Raw genomic sequence first — 17,430 nt, 5'->3', positions numbered from 1 at the left:
CCCTTCCCAGAGGCTATTATCCCCCACTGCTACTATAGGCACCATCTCTCCCTACTATACCTGCTATCCCACAGCCCCAGTCCCTTCCCAGAGGCTATTATCCCCCCACTGCTACTATAGGCACCATCTCTCCCTACTATACCTGCTATCCCACAGTCCCAGTCCCTTCCCAGAGGCTATTATCCCCCCACTGCTACTATAGGCACCATCTCTCCCTACTATACCTGCTATCCCACAGCCCCAGTCCCTTCCCAGACGCTATTATCCCCCCACTGCTACTATAGGCACCATCTCTCCCTACTATACCTGCTATCCCACAGCTCCAGTCCCTTCCCAGAGGCTATTATCCCCCACTGCTACTATAGGCACCATCTCTCCCTACTATACCTGCTATCCCACAGCCCCAGTCCCTTCCCAGAGGCTATTATCCCCCCACTGCTACTATAGGCACCATCTCTCCCTACTATACCTGCTATCCCACAGCCCCAGTCCCTTCCCAGACGCTATTATCCCCCCACTGCTACTGTAGGCACCACCTCTCCCTACTATACCTGCTATCCCACAGCTCCAGTCCCTTCCCAGAGGCTATTATCCCCCCACTGCTACTATAGGCACCAATCTCTCCCTACTATACCTGCTATCCCCCAGTCCCTTCCCAGAGGCTATTATCCCCCCACTGCTACTATAGGCACCATCTCTCCCTACTATACCTGCTATCCCACAGCCACAGTCCCTTCCCAGAGGCTATTATCCCCCCACTGCTACTTATAGGCACCATCCCTCCCTACTATACTTGCTATCCCACAGCCCCAGTCCCTTCCCAGAGGCTATTATCCCCCCACTGCTACATAGGCACCATCTCTCCCTACTATACCTGCTATCCCACAGCCCCAGTCCCTTCCCAGAGGCTATTATCCCCCCACTGCTACTATAGGCACCATCTCTCCCTACTATACCTGCTATCCCACAGCCCCAGTCCCTTCCCAGAGGCTATTATCCCACTGCTACTATAGGCACCATCTCTCCCTACTATACCTGCTATCCACAGCACCAGTCCCTTCCCAGAGGCTATTATCCCCCCACTGCTACTATAGGCACCATCTCTCCCTACTATACCTGCTATCCCACAGCCCCAGTCCCTTCCCAGAGGCTATTATCCCCCCACTGCTACTATAGGCACCATCTCTCCCTACTATACCTGCTATCCCACAGCCCCAGTCCCTTCCCAGAGGCTAATCCCCCCACTGCTACTATAGGCACCATCTCTCCCTACTATACCTGCTAACCCACAGCCCCAGTCCCTTCCCAGAGGCTATTATCCCCCCACTGCTACTATAGGCACCATCTCTCCCTACTATACCTGCTATCCCACAGCCCCAGTCCCTTCCCAGAGGCTATTATCCCCCCACTGCTACTATAGGCACCATCTCTCCCTACTGTACCTGCTATACAGTCCCTTCTGGTTGAATCTATAAGAGACCCTCTGTTCGTTATGCCTTTTCTGGTTGAATTTATGCTAAGAATTCATGCAATCTCCCCTATTATGTTGCTGACAAGGACTCAATAAAGGAACAGTGCAATGAGATATAAACTACCTGCTTTTCTTAATAGAGGGCTGCAGTTTAGCTGGCAGAATGGAGAGGAATTGGGAAATTGGACCGGGATCTTTAATTTCACGGATGACGGAGCAGTGAAGACGGGGAGTGACGCAGGCGGCAGGTACAGACACAGAATGACAATGCGGCTGGGGGAAAGGTACAGGGCACTTTATTATGGACTATGGCGGCTCAGGGGCTATTGGGTTACAGAGAGAAAGTGCAACTCCATTGGCTAAGCACCCTGACTGTAACTGGCCATTATGGCTGCATTGGTTTATAGGTACAGCTTAGTAGGATGAACCTAGCGACTGGGGACATTAATTAAATGCAGCCCCCTGTATGGCTTATTAGCAGTTAATATAGAGGTTTTAATAAATCAGAACACTGTTCTTTATCTGCCAATCAACATGGCATCTCCCATGGGCGTCCGCAGAGCAATAGCTTTTGGCTGCTGTGACCCCCATTTGAAAGCTGGAAAGGGACAAAGGAAGAAGCAAAAACGATAAAAAGTAAATAATAAAGACCAATTGCAAAGCTGCTAGGAATAGGTCATTCTGGAACATACCAAAAGTTAACTTAAAGGTGAATCGCCCCATTAAAAGAAGAAGAAATCCTATTTCTCTTCCCTGTGGCACTTCCGGCGGTGAGTTGCAGTTCTACATATCTTTGTGTGTCAGTAGCAGTCTGCGCTTGGGAGGCAGAAACCCCTGCTGGGGGGTGACATGTTTTATAAATATGATCGGCCCGTGGGGGTGGGAGACGGCAGATGGAGAACCTCGACAGAAGGCTCCGCAGCCAGTGAAGGTCGGCCCTGGGGGCCGGGGGCTGTGAGAGAGCTCTGTGTGGTGCCTCTGCTTATGGGCAGATCCTCTGGCAAAAACAGTGCGGATTCCTCAATGTGACTCTCTGATCTGCGAGCGGGACATTCACTACTGACAGCTAAATACCCATCTTCCCCCTTATTCACATGCACTCACAGTCCCACAGAACTCTCATTATTAACCCATTACAGGCAGAGAAACATAGAACTGACAGCGCTCACATATCTGATCCCCCCCCATTGTAAGCAGCAGTCCTGCCCCGCTTTATGGCTGAGATTCTAGCTATCTGTATAACAGAGCATTCTGTCACAGTGGCACAGATCCTATCTGATCCCCCCATTGTAAGCAGCAGTCCTGCCCTGCTTTATGGCTGAGATTCTAGCTATCTGTATAACAGAGCATTCTGTCACAGTGGCACAGATCCTATCTGATCCCCCCATTGTAAGCAGCAGCCCTGCCCTGCTTTATGGCTGAGATTCTAGCTATCTGTATAACAGAGCATTCTGTCACAGTGGCACAGATCCTATCTGATCCCCCCCATTGTAAGCAGCAGTCCTGCCCTGCTTTATGGCTGAGATTCTAGCTATCTGTATAACAGAGCATTCTGTCACAGTGGCACAGATCCTATCTGATCCCCCCATTGTAAGCAGCAGTCCTGCCCTGCTTTATGGCTGAGATTCTAGCTATCTGTATAACACAGCATTCTGTCACAGTGGCACAGATCCTATCTGATCCCCCCATTGTAAGCAGCAGTCCTGCCCTGCTTTATGGCTGAGATTCTAGCTATCTGTATAACAGAGCATTCTGTCACAGTGGCACAGATTCTATCTGATCCCCCCATTGTAAGCAGCAGTCCTGCCCTGCTTTATGGCTGAGATTATCACATTGCGGTGCTGCACTACCATATAACTAGGGAGGCTCGGGCTTCGGAAGGGAAGGGGTCGGGCGGCAGAGACATGAGAAACAGGAGACAGAGCAGGTGGTGAAACGATTTGGAGACAAACAGGAAATAATTAACATAGTTGGGATTGGCTGCGATCATAACCCTCGCTAATCTGCCTGCGGAGACGCTCGTTTCTAACTCTAGGGGAGATCATTTCAGCTGCTGGGGAAGTGGGTGACATCTGAGCCGGAAGGAAGGTGCTTATGTATGACAAGTTTATTTGGGAGCGATGCTCCTGAGGGTGGCACAGTCTGTACCTCTCTGCCTAGGGCTGCTCATTTGTTATTGAACTACTACTCCCAGCATCCCCTGCCAGTATACTGCTAACTTAATGTGGTGACTTGATGATTTCATCAGCCCCCACTCTGTGTATGCCAGTACCCACTCACCCCTGTGCCTTTTTGCTAGCTCCTCCCCTTACATGACATCTACATGCTATGAGGTACATGCCGCAGGCTGCACTGGTTTAAGAGTGCCATGCAGTAAATATATTCATTAATTGCTTATTAGCCAATCGCCATAAAGGTTTTATATGATATCTGAGAGGCTTCATGTTGCACCTGACTTGTAGGCTTAGTTACTACAGGGGACTAAGGGGCACCTGTGGGTGGGTGCTAGGGTGCCTCAGTAGAACAAGCAATAACGTTGCCCCCATTCATACACGTAGAAATGAATATTCTGTGCCTGCAGTAACAAATGCCCATATGTACATGGCACCTGTGGCATTGTGGGTGCCAGTAGTTTAACCCTTGCCCAACTGCGTTCACCCACGCTATGTCTCTCTTGTTTCCCTTAGGTACTTTGAATTTTACGAAGGCCCTTTGGATTTCAACTCCACCAAATGCCTGGAGCTGCGACGCGACATCACCAACGTTAAAGTCCTCTCTATGTAAGTACAGCCGGGCAGCGTCGGCCTCAGGGAGTCGGGGGCAATGCAAGAACCTGGGGGTGCTAAGTAATGTGTAAATCATGTTCAACTGCAGCTCTGTTGGTTGGACCTGAACTACAGGCATCTGCCATCCAACCAGCCATGCGTTCTAAGCTTTGTACTGGCACTGCTGGGCGGCGGATCCTTGTGGCTCCCTCTGTTATAGGAAGGCAGTTCCAGCAGTGGAAACAGTGACGCACGCCCCTATAAATACAAAAAATACTCCTTTACGTACCCATAATGGGAATTTCCACATTTGTCCTAATGGGATGTTTAGCCAAAAGAAAAAGTATATTGCTGAATTAACCCTTCTGGAGCCAGTAAGCCCAAACTGCCAGCTAATTGTTAAAGGAACGGTAACACCAAATATAATATAAGAAAAATTATTACAATATTTTGTACTGATGCCCTGCACTGGTACAACTGGGTTGTTTGCTACAGAAACCCTACTATAGTTTATATAAATACCCCGCTGTGTAGCCCCGGGGGCAGCCATTCCTGTACTGGTACAGCTGGGGTGTTTGCTACAGAAACCCTACTATAGTTTATATAAATACCCCGCTGTGTAGCCCCGGGGGCAGCCGTTCCTGCACTGGTACAGCTGGGGTGTTTGCTACAGAAACCCTACTATAGTTTATATAAATACCCCGCTGTGTAGCCCCGGGGGCAGCCGTTCCTGCACCGGTACAGCTGGGGTGTTTGCTACAGAAACCCTACTATAGTTTATATAAATACCCCGCTGTGTAGCCCCGGGGGCAGCCGTTCCTGCACTGGTACAGCTGGGTGTTTGCTACAGAAACCCTACTATAGTTTATATAAATACCCCCGCTGTGTAGCCCCGGGGGCAGCCATTCCTGCACTGGTACAGCTGGGGTGTTTGCTACAGAAACCCTACTATAGTTTATATAAATACCCCGCTGTGTAGCCCCGGGGGCAGCCGTTCCTGCACTGGTACAGCTGGGGTGTTTGCTACAGAAACCCTACTATAGTTTATATAAATACCCCGCTGTGTAGCCCCGGGGGCAGCCATTCCTGCACTGGTACAGCTGGGGTGTTTGCTACAGAAACCCTACTATAGTTTATATAAATACCCCGCTGTGTAGCCCCGGGGGCAGCCATTCCTGCACTGATACAGCTGGGGTGTTTGCTACAGAAACCCTACTTTTTTACAGAATCGAGGGGAATACAGTAAAATACAGACTGCTAAAAGCTAACTCTAAGGGAAAAATCTCATCTCTTGGCAGGAAAGGAACCCAAACCCAAAGTAACAATGAAGCAGCTCAAACCCAACTGGGTCTAAGGACAGGGCACATCTTTAATAACCAGTCCAACCCAAGCCAATAGTGAAAGGATTGAATCAGTGGCATTCCTAGACCAAATTGGGCCCCCCACAAAAAAATCTTTGGAGGAGCCGGGCCCGCCCCTCACGTCCCCCCTCCCCACTTCCTAGCTCTCAGGTAGGAGAGCGATGGGAAGAAGGTTCACTAACACTATAGAGCAGGACTGTCCAACTGGAGGCACGTGGGCCAGATGTAGCCCTCCAAAGGATTTTGGCCCCCAGACTCTGCTCAAAGGCCCCAAAGACTTCACTTCATTTTAATGTATTTTGGCCCCCCAGACACGCTGTATTAAAAATAATGGGCCAACTACATGTTATCAGTTGGACAGCACTGCTATAGAGGATGGCTGGGCCCCCATGCAACCATGAGGTCTGCTTCCTCTAGAGCAGAGGTTCTCAACCTGTGGATCGGGACCCCTTTGGGGGTCGAACAACCCTTTTACAGGGGTCCCCTAAGACCATCGGAAAACACATATTTTATGGTTGGGGGTCACCACAACATGAGGAACTGTATTAAAGGGTTGCGGCATTAGGAAGGGTGAGAACCACTGCTCTATAGTTACGCCACTGGGTTATATACTTCTGCAAGCAGCGTAATTTAGGGGGGTTTTTTTAGCTCACCTCCTGGCTAGAATGCAGGCTGCCGATCAGTTCATGGGCAAGCAGGAATGGGGTGGGGGCACAAAAGCACTTACCTAGAGTGACAAAATGTCTTGGCCTGACCCTACTACCTGGGGTCCTTTATACTCAATACTGTGCCGCCATTTTTTCCTAAGGATGCACCAAATCCACTATTTTGGGATTTGGCTGAATCCTCGAATCCTTCATGAAAGACTTGGCCGAATACAGAACCGAATCTGAATCTTAATTTACATGTGAAAACTAAGGCATGGAAGGCGTAAAAAGAACATTAGTTTATGTGAAGAAAAGTCACATAAGGATTCGGATTCCATTCAGCCAGGACCATGGATTTGGTCGAACCCAAATCCTGCTGAAAAAGGCAGAATCTTGGCCAAATCCCAAACCGAATCCTGGATTTGGTGCATCCCTACTTCCTACATGAACTGATCGTAGAAGGGTTCATGCACAGAACAAAAATCTGGGAAAATGTTCTGCATTAATCATGGGCTTACCTGGGGTGGCTAGGGGATGCCAGCGAGCAAGGGAAAAGATGGCAGCACGGCAAGTCAGGCTGATTTTGAAGAAGATGAGCCCAGGTAGGAGGCGAGTGATTAGAATCACTATTTGAACATAAATCAAGAGAAGTGTTCAAGGTACCAAATCCTTATACATGCCTGTGCCTTGGGTACATAGATTTCAATGCGCAGTGCAGTCAGAGCCCCCCTCAATACAGGTTGTACTTGGTGCACTTCAGCCTACCTGCCAGTATAGAAAGTACAGAGCTAATTAAAGCCCCAAGTGAAGGTTGTGTGCACAATAACCCCCCGGAGGGCACGTTCCTGTACGGCAAATAGTTTAGCCCTGCACAAAGAGACCCCGCGCTCGGAGCTGCTTTTCTCTCCTGCTGAGACATGGCTTTTATCCGTGTGCTTTTCACGTACCCAGGGTGAAAGAATCCGATCTGTTCGACAGATGGAAAAGTCTTCAAGTCTGCAAATGGGAAATGAACGTGACGGAGGCGAACGCTTTTAAGTAAGTGTAAAGCGCTTGTGCCAAAAGCGGAGGTGCTCGCTGTTACTGTTGTCTGCCCAAAACCTTCAAGCGTTGTCTCTTAAATCTGATGATGGGGCATTTAGCGTGTAGGTGGCAAGACTGCTCCATCTGCCATTACCCTTTGGCATATTTATTACATTTAGGGAGATCAATCATATGTATTTTTGCAGTATTAGCAAAATTCCTTGAAAATGCTACAAGTAGGCAGCAGGGCCGGAACTAGGGGTAGGCAGAAGAGGCAGCTGCCTAGTGCACAACGATTAAGGGCACCAGGCTATTGCCCCGCACCGCTTGGCAATATTGCAAGCGAGCACCCGGTGGCCGACCAGGTTGCCTAGGGCACCCGGTCGGCTTGTCCCGCCCCTGGTAGGCAGAATGTATGAAGCAGCTTGGACATATGGTAGCCTGCCTTCTATACAGAGATAACGAAACTCTGCACCCTGACAATCGGAAACACACAGAAAAGTCTGACTGCATGTACAGCTGTTAAGGTCCCCATACATGGGCCGATTGTAGCTGCCGATATCGGTCCCTTGGACAGATTCGGCAGCTTATCGGTCCATGTAGGGGCAGAAACGACAGCCATGCCCGGCCAATATCTAGCCTGAAATTGGCCAGATATCAATCGGGCAGGTTAAAAGATTTAGTCGGATCGGGGACCGCATCAGGTCGTCAATGTGGTCCCCGAACCGACTGTGCCATTGCCACATTAGAATTTGATTGTTTGGCCCCAGGGCCAGGATCGAATTAGCCTACATTTTCCCGATATTGCCCACCTGTAGGTGGGGATATTGGGAGAAGATCCGCTAGCTTGGCGAGGTCGCCAAACAAGCGGATCTTAACGTGTATGGGCACCTTTAGGCTTAGTTTTTTTTCTACCTGGTGGGTCTGCTCAGTCCACTAGTGATATAAATGTGTAATTATTAAAGATAGGTTGCAGTGCAATGCCGTTAATGCTCCCATGTGCTTGTTTTCATTAGATCAGCACTGACGAGATGTTGCAATGCCCCGTCCTTTCTCTTCACCACGCAGAAGAACACCCCTCTAGGAACCAAGCTCAGATATGAAGTGGACACGAGTGGCATATTTCCAATAAGTTCTGAGATATTCAATATCTTCCCCAAGGTACTTAATGCTTATAGAAAGTTCCATGTTTTGACCTTGACTTTTTCAATTTATTTGAAAAGAAAATAGGTGAAGTTCCTTCTCACAGACCTATTATTGCCCTCTCTCTAATCCCGGGCACCGTTCCTCCTAGAGGCAGAACTTATCCTTTATCATTGCCAGAGACTCAGGTATGAAACTACTATACCCAAGAAAACTTAGTCAGATAAAAGATGGTAGTCTGAGACCCTGTGTAGATTAAGAACTGATATACGCTTACTCTGATTCCTGAGCCTTTTGACCAATTGAAAGGTGCTAAAGTCTTTACCTAATTGGATCTCCAAGGGGCTTATAACCTCATCTGTATCAGACAGGACGATGAGTGGAAGACTGCTTGTAACAAGATCGTCTTTGTTAATATTTATCAATGCCCTTTGGCCTTTGGAATCCTTCAGTTGTTTCAAGACTTCATCAATTATTTTTTATATGACCTTTTGTTGTTATGTATGTTGATACTTATATTTTCTCCCTCTGAAATCTGAGCGTGTTTTCCATGTCAAGTTCTTTAGTGTCTTAGAGAAAACAATCTCTTTGGCAAATCCAAAATCCACTTTCTACTTCCATCATTTCTACTGCTGGCTTTGAGATCTAGCTAAAGTCTTCATTGTTCTAAACTTCTCCTTCTCCATCTGGCTTAGAAGCTGTTCAGTTTATTCTAGGCTTTGCTAACTTCTTTCAAAGGCTTTTCTGAAATTCTTCCCTCCATCACTGTTTTCAATAACAAGGGGACTATGTTTTTTTGGTCTGCTGAAGCTCAAGTAGCCTTTGAAAAATGAAAGCATGCTTTCGGCTCTGCCCCTATTCTGGTTCATTCAGATATCACTGGTCCCTTTCTTTTGGAAGTAAATGCGTCTGATATTGGAGTTAGAGCTACAATAACCCATCATACGCGTTTCCAGGGCACTCTGCAGAGAAGAACAACATAGACATTTTAGCTGTCAAGCTAGTTCTGAAGGAATGGTGCCACCTTTTGAAAGGCTCTTCTAAGCCTGTTACCATCCTTACAGTTCACAAAAATCTAGAATACATTCTTCTGCCAGAAGATTTAACCCATGTCAGGCTTAATGGGCTCTCTTCTGTGCAAGATTCAATTTTTTCATATCTTATAGACCTTGCTCCAAGAACTTCAAGGCTGACACCTTATCCAGGTCTTTTCTTTTTTTAGATGAACTTTCTGCCCTCCCACTTGCCCCTATTATTCATATGGAATTGTTGCTCATGTGACTGTATCTTCTCCAGGAAAGACCTCATCATGAAGTTTCTCTTCAGTGGGCTCATTCTTCCAAATTGGCTGGGCATACAAGCATTGCAAAAACTACTGACCTTGTCTCTAGGTATTTTTGGTGACTTCTCCAACATTTGCCTGTCCTTAATCAACTGTGGTCAGACATTGCCATGGACTTCATTGCAGATTATGGTCAGACACTGCCATTGGCTTCCTTGTAGATCTAACTATACCTTCAATATGTCAACAATTCTTGTTGTAGTGGACAGATTCTCAAGGATGGCCAACTTTGTTGCCTTCTGCCCCTGCTCTACCCAAAATCTTTATAATTTTTCTTACTTGGGATTCTTTCCTCAATTGTATCTGACCGTGGAGTATTTTCCAAGTTTAGTCAAGCTTTCTGTAAGCACTTAGGGATGCAGTTACACGTTTTTTCTGCCTACCATCCCCAAAGCAGTGGCCAAACTGAAGAGACAACCAACCTCTGAAACAGTTTCATTGTTGCTTCAACTCAAAAAATCAAGATGATTGGCTTGAACTCCTCCTCAAACATGATCCTCTGGGTTCTATTGCTTTTTTTTGAGTATATGGTCTTCATCCTTTGGATCTTCCTTCTGTCCTTACTAAAGTTGATGTTCCTGCTGCAGGTTTTCTGGCTTGGGAGTAGAGTCAATCAGGCCTGAGGGCTTCTGCTCATCAGAAGGTGCGGCAGATAAGTGTTGCTGCCCTGGTCTTTCTTTTCAAGTAGAGGACTCAGTCTTGGTTTCTACATAGAATATTATACATCAGCAACCATCTCCCAAGCTGGGGCCTTGTTTTATAGTACCCTTTATCATCAAGAATATTGTCAATCCTGTTTCTATAAAATTGGATCTTCTCTCCACATTTCAGATCCCTTACATGTTTCTCTGCTCAAGCCTGTTTCCAAGAATATTTTTTCCTTGGACCTCATTCCTCCTTCATCTGTTCTCTTAGATGCAGTTGACTTTACAAGACATTGTTGACCCTCATAAATAATGACGTCAGTTATTGTATCTCATTCTTTGAAGAGGTTTTGGTCCTGGAAAGAGGTCCTGGGTTCATGCCAAGGATACACATGCTCCACGTTTGGTTAAAATCTTTAACCGGAACTTTCCAGACAAACCTTGTGTCAGGTTCTCCTGAAGAGGGAGTACTGTAAGCCCCCCACTGGTCAGATGCATCTACTTACCTGTGGACATGGTGGCTGTTTGGTACATTTTGGGGCTCTTTGGTGCATCAAGATGGCACAGCAGACGTGATGACATTGCAAACGCACACACTGCATGCATTGTTTATGAACATCACATGATTCCCTTCCTGACTGGTCCACGTTCTATCCTACTGCATTTGCACAAGCTGGCATCTGGTTATTTAGATCCTGCTCAAGTCCATGTACCTTTGCTAAATCTGATATTTGACCCCTGCCTGTGTCGTTACTGTGATCCTTGCTGCCTGACCTAAACTTTGCCTGACCCTGAATACAAACTGCCTCCTCCTTGTCTTGATTGCCTCCTCCTTGTCTTGTGTTTATCTCAGAGTTCAGGTTGTGCCCTGCCATAGAAAGTTCTAGGGCCCCAAAAGGCATTCATGAAGATGATGAGTACTCCCTGTTTTGCAGAGATATTCATTAACTGATATAATAAGACCAGTTTCTTGTTGTTAATATGGTATGTTACATAAGAAGTCTCTGGTTCATTTGGCTCTGTTGTATTTATCTTTCTCAGGACATGCCTTACTACCGTTCCCAGTTTAAGAAATGTGCTGTTGTTGGAAATGGAGGCATTTTAAAGGACAGTAAATGTGGCAAAGACATCGATAGCACAGATTTTGTCTTCAGGTAATGAGATGTTCTGAGGGTAATGTAAGTGTAGTCCAGAGTATGACAGAGGATCTCTCTAGGGTTGGGTTCCCCTAGTTGGCCATGGTGTAGGATTTCCATCAGCACCTTCTTATCTTCACCATAAACTTACATAACACTAATCACATTGTATACATCTAAATGGGTGGGCCCTTGGTGTCAGGTTCTCTGCATAGTTAAGTTGGATTGAAAAAAGACCTAAGTCCATCAACTTCCAACTTTTCCAAGTGAACCCCAGAGCACATACACATTTTAATGCAACATATCCGGATACATTTTGGAATACCAGATCTATAGTGTGTTAAATGTTCTTTTCCCCCAGATGCAACTTGCCTCCTATAACCCCAAAATACGTTGAAGACGTAGGGATGAAAACTGATGTGGTCACCATAAACCCAAGTATCATAACAGAAAGGTAAGCTATGTCTTCCCAGAAGAATACAATACAATGGGTGATATTTAATGGGTTATACTTTGGTAAATGTATGAAGCCAAGTTAATTTTGGGTGGAATTGTCTAAGCCGATAAATTCATTCTACTAACCATTCCAATTATCTGGATAGAGAGTGGCTATCAACACACCTAGATTTATATACCAGACAAGGGTGTTGCCTGGCACAGGGTCTCCAGTGCCTACTAAGTTACATTTGTCCAGTAACACCAAAAAAATGAAAATTATTTTAAAGTAATTGGGATATAATGTACTGGTACCCAACACTGGTGAAACTGATGTGTTTGCTTCACCCATGGTTGTGTAGCCATAGGGGCAGCCATTTAACTTGAAAAAGGAGAAAAGACCCAGGTTACATAAGGGCGAAGACACACGGGGTGATCTTTTTTTTAAAAAGTTGCGGGTACTAATCTGCAGGCTGCAAATGTCCTGTGATTGGTTGAGGTGATTCATATATTAACCTATGGCAACTAAACTGTAGGTGACTAATCGCCCCCTGTGTCTTTGTCCTAACAGATTGCAGAAGAATCCCATTGTATTCTACAGAGCTTATCTGTTATCTCTTATTTAACCAATGTCCTGTACCCTATTTCAGTTGGAATGGCTACCCCTATAGCTACACAGCAGCTCATGTTCATAAACTATATAGACAGTTTTACCAGTGCCGGGCAATAGTACATTATATTTCAACTGCTTTTAAAACATTTTCATTTTTTAGTGTTACTGTTATAGCCCTCTCCTAATATCACAGACACATGCATTTACCTGTAAGCCTAAGATCCAATTACTGTTTTTTTGATGCCCACCACATCATTAATGAACCCCACAGAATCATACCTGTATGAGATGATCATATGAATAGGATCCAGGAGTATAACACATCACTGGCTGTCTAGAAGAAAGTGATGCTAGGCCGTAAGGCAACACATTATTGTCCCTTAGCTGGGTTAGTTGCAAAGATCACAAATAGGAGTTCATAGCTTTGTGGCTTTGTGGTCATAGCCATGAGGCTATTTCAGCTTAGCACAGGTTGTATCTAGGCAGGTTCTAACAGGGGCCAGTACATTGGGGTTGCCACATTTTCCGTCTGATATATCCAGGATTCGGGATTCTTCCAAGATTCGTCCTTTTTCAGCAGGATTTGGATTTGGCCGAATCCAAATCCATCAAGCATAATATTTACTAGCCAGGCCCGGTCAGCCAGGTGGCACAACTACATAGTAGTAGTAGTAGCAGCAGACAGTGGGAAAGTAAATAAATTATAAGATTGGGTTTATAATAATGAAACATAAAATGGTATGTTCTACATGCAGCATCAGTTCTAGAAGTACAAATCCCAGCATCCACCAACAGCTATCAAAGCCAGTCGTTGTTCAATAAAAGCTAGACAGCTATAGGTTCATCTTGAAAAATTGGGCCCCTTCATGGTTATCTTGCCCCAGACCCAATCATTAATAAGGACCGCTTTATACTAGGGATTCACCTGAAATTAAAGCTGACCATGCACGCACCAATATTATCGTACAAAACGAGGTTGCCTGTATGGTGAATCGACAAGACGACCGATTGGCAAAAGCCTTGGATATCAGTCATCTCGTCGATCAGGCGGGTCAAAAGATTTTTTCCTGAACAAAAGCTGCGTCTTGGGCTGAATCATCAGATAGGGGTAGAATCTATTGTTTCTACCTCCATATCTGACAATTCAGTCCTAAACGTCAATGGAGGGTACAACGATCTTTCCTGAGACCAATGGTCACAGGAAAGATCTTAATTGTAACATGTATGGCCAGCTTTAAGGTGCCCATACACTATAAGATCCGCTCGCTTGGCGATGTCGCCAAGCAAGTGGATCTTCACCCGATATCCCCACCTACGGGTGGGCGATATCAGGTAGGAAGTAGCTTAAAAAAAAATAATTACATTTGTGGCCATGCGGCAGTCGGTTCGGGGACCGCACCAACGAGCCGATGCGGTCCCCGATCCGACTGGATTTTCTAACCTGCCCGATTGAGATCTGGCCAATTTCAGGCCAGATATCGGTCAGCCAGGCCGCTCGGTTCTGCCCATACACGGGCCGATTAGCTGCCAAATCGGTCCAAGGGACCGATATCGGCAGCTATAATCGGCCCGTGTATGGGGACCTTAACTGTCCTGCTGTACTGAATCCAAACCCTTAAAAATATGGTTTGGGATTCAGATGAATCTTTCATGAAAGATTTGGGATTTGGCTTAATCCCCAAATAGTGGATTCAGTGCATCCTTACGTTGTACATTGTCCTCACTTTCTCAACCTCTCATTTTTCTGATGGTTAATGGCCGTTCTTTTGTTCTCCAACAGATTTAACAAACTGGAGAAGTGGAGAAGACCCTTCTATGAAGTGTTGCAAGGATACGAGAATGCGTCTTTGCTCCTTCCCGCCTTCTACAACACCCGAAACACTGACGTCTCCATCAGGGTCAAGTATGTCCTGGATGATTTTGAATCCCAGCAGGCCGTCTACTATTTCCATCCCCAGTATCTCATCAATGTTTCTCGCTTCTGGCTTATGCAAGGCGTTCATGCCAAGCGCATCAGCAGCGGCCTTATCCTAGTGACCGCCGCGCTGGAGCTGTGTGAGGAGGTGCACCTTTATGGATTTTGGGGTTTCCCCATGGACCCCTCAGGGAACTTCATTACTCATCATTATTATGACAATGTTAAGCCGCGTCCAGGCTTCCATGCAATGCCTTCTGAGATTTTTAACTTTATCCATATGCACAGCAAGGGCATCCTACGGGTGCACACTGGTACATGCTGATTTCGCCTCCATCTGCACTAAATGTTTGTGCCCTTCAACCAAACTGAGTATATGCAATAATGATCCAACAGAAACTGCACAGGATAAGGCCTCCACATGAGCTGGGGACACACCAGCATCATTTCATTGACTTTGTGTAGATGTATCCGCTGTTCTCTTAAAAGAAAATCATGTTGAGCACATTCAACCTAGGACTTCAGCCAAGCTATCTGGCACAGAAGTATCTGTTTAGGAAAGTCAGTGATATCAAACTTGGATAGGAAAGGTGATCTGCCTTGAAGGGAATGTTTATCTATCTCGAACAGCAAGAATACCTGGTTGGGAAAGCCAGATATACATGTTTGGCATAGCCAGATATATCAGTCTTATATATGCACAGATATCTATCTGGGAAAACCAGTGTTAAATATCTTGAATATTCATGGATATCATATTATAGCTACCTGGGATAGCCAACAATAAATATCTTGTTGGTCAGAAATATCTTCCTGGGATAGCCCACAATAAATATCTAAGATTGTCAGGGATATCGACCTGGTATAGCCCACTATAAATATCTTGGATAGCTGGGGTTATCTACCTGGTATAGCCCACTATAAATTTCTTGGATAGCTGGGGTTATCTACCTGGTATAGCCCACAATAAATATCTTGAATAATCAGAGATATCTACTTGGGATAATCAACAATAAATATGTTGGATAGCCTGGAATGTCTACGTGGAATAGCTATCAATCAATATCTTGGAAAGCCAGAGATATCTACCTGGGATAGTCAAGAATAAATATGTTGGATAGCCTGGAATGTGTACATGGAATAGCTATCAATAAATATCTTGCAAAGCCTGAGATATCTACCTGCGATAGTCAAGAATAAATATGTTTGATAACTTGGAATGTCTACCTGGGATATCCACCAATAAATATCTTGGAAAGCCAGGGATATCCTCCTGTGATAGCCAGGGATACTATCCATTTGGACTACTTTGGGCTACGTCTGTAGATATAAGGACAATTTGGAAGGTGAACTGAAACACATACGCTCATCAGCACTGGTTTAACAGCTACAATTAACCAACAAAGCACACGCTAAAGAGATTTCACATAGCACACACTATATAAGACCATCCGTCTAGATACATTACAGCTTGGCTGAAGAGAGGACAATGGAAGATGATGATGTTTTTTTGTTTTTTTTTTGCTTTCGGATTCACCATTGTGCTTTCTTTAATTAATACAATTAATACTTGCTCAGCTGTTTAACCCCTTGCTTTCTGACAGAGGAGAGAGCAGCAAGTTGCTGTTCTCTCTCTTCCACCAAAGAAGGGGGTTTACTGTAGTTTTGTTCTCCTAAGGGCAGGCTCAAACCGAAAATGTCTAGTTAACGTGCACCTTGCAATGTGCGTCCACTGGTTATTTCTTTTTTCGTCAATATTAATGTCATCTCATAATTACCTCTGCACCAATTACCTCAATAGTTTCTGCCTGGACTAATCTCCCCGAGTTGCCATCACCTGCCATCCCACCGGCGACAATGTAAGTTGCTGGTGGGATGGCACACACGGCGGCGCGATTTCGGCAAATTGCAGAAAAAGCCTCGCGAGGCAACTTCGGCAATTTGCTGAAATCGCGCCGTCGCGTGTGCCATCCCACCGGCGACCTTTATTGTCGCCGGTGGGATGGCAGGTGATGGCAACTCAGGGAGATTAGTCACCCGCGAACAGGGAGTTTTGTCGCGGGCGACTAATCTCCCCGTGTGCCAGAGCCCTAAATTGTACATGCTGAGCATAGGAAGCAAGCTTGAGTTTAGAGTCATGGGGGAATGTATTCACAGGCGCACAGTTGGAATGAGTTCCTATGGCCAATTTACTGCTCTGCGGATGCCCTGTGGATAATTCCACCTCTCACAGACAGGCAGTATGCTTTCTGTTCAGCCTGCTGATCACACCGCCATCTTGTGGTGTTGCACTTGACCAAAGCAGAAGCTAATTTGTATCTATACTTCCCAATGGTAAAAGCACTGTATTGTGGGTAAAAATTTGTCTAAATTTAGTGTCTAAATTTAGCATTTTGCACTTACTCCATAAAGAAGCCCTAGTGTGTATAAATATTAGGTGAATATAACACACTTACTATGCTGCCCATATATAAACCACAAACTATGCTGCCCAACACCAGTGACAGCTTTGCAACCAGTTAATGGTTGAATTAAATTTTGGAGTGCTGCATGGTAACAAAGTGAGAACCCTTGATAATGACTTCATTGATAACTTCCTATATAACTTATAGAATTTGCACTCTGCCTGTTAGGGCATCTCACGCAATGAGCTCAATACCTAATCCCCTTTACACCCTAGTGCAAGAGCATTGTTATGTGCCCCTCTTTATTAGAGATTCATATCGTAGCTACCCACTATTAATAAAATAAAAACCTTTCCCTACACACCCCTAGTGATAAAACATCCTTGACCTAAACCTCCCCCTAGTGATAAGACAACCATGTCCTACAAACCGCCTAGTGGTTAGTTACAACTGAGCCATGTGACTCTTTGCCAATACTGTACCTGTTTGACACAGGATGCCTAGTGATACAAATGGCCGTTAGAATAGAA

At 45.5% G+C, this 17,430-nt stretch overlaps 1 protein-coding gene across 3 annotated transcripts in view; it reads left to right on the top strand.

The window, feature by feature from the left end:
- st8sia5 (ST8 alpha-N-acetyl-neuraminide alpha-2,8-sialyltransferase 5) overlaps window positions 1–15,715 on the top strand; it is a 35,044-nt gene extending 19,329 nt beyond the window's left edge. The window contains exons 2-8 of one of the 3 annotated variants that reach the window (XM_012956876.3): window positions 1,612–1,719; window positions 4,159–4,251; window positions 7,196–7,282; window positions 8,284–8,428; window positions 11,438–11,550; window positions 11,894–11,986; window positions 14,361–15,715. In XM_012956876.3, the coding sequence (XP_012812330.1) occupies window positions 1,612–1,719; window positions 4,159–4,251; window positions 7,196–7,282; window positions 8,284–8,428; window positions 11,438–11,550; window positions 11,894–11,986; window positions 14,361–14,820 (1,099 nt within the window). In that variant the 3' untranslated portion in view covers window positions 14,821–15,715. 3 annotated transcript variants of the gene reach the window in all.
- Window positions 15,716–17,430: the final 1,715 nt, after the last annotated feature.

This window comes from Xenopus tropicalis, chromosome 1, assembly GCF_000004195.4.
Source record: "Xenopus tropicalis strain Nigerian chromosome 1, UCB_Xtro_10.0, whole genome shotgun sequence".
Classification (NCBI taxonomy): domain Eukaryota; kingdom Metazoa; phylum Chordata; class Amphibia; order Anura; family Pipidae; genus Xenopus; species Xenopus tropicalis.
The sequence above is the reverse complement of the archived record's forward strand: the minus strand, read 5'-3'. Positions and strand labels throughout refer to the sequence as shown.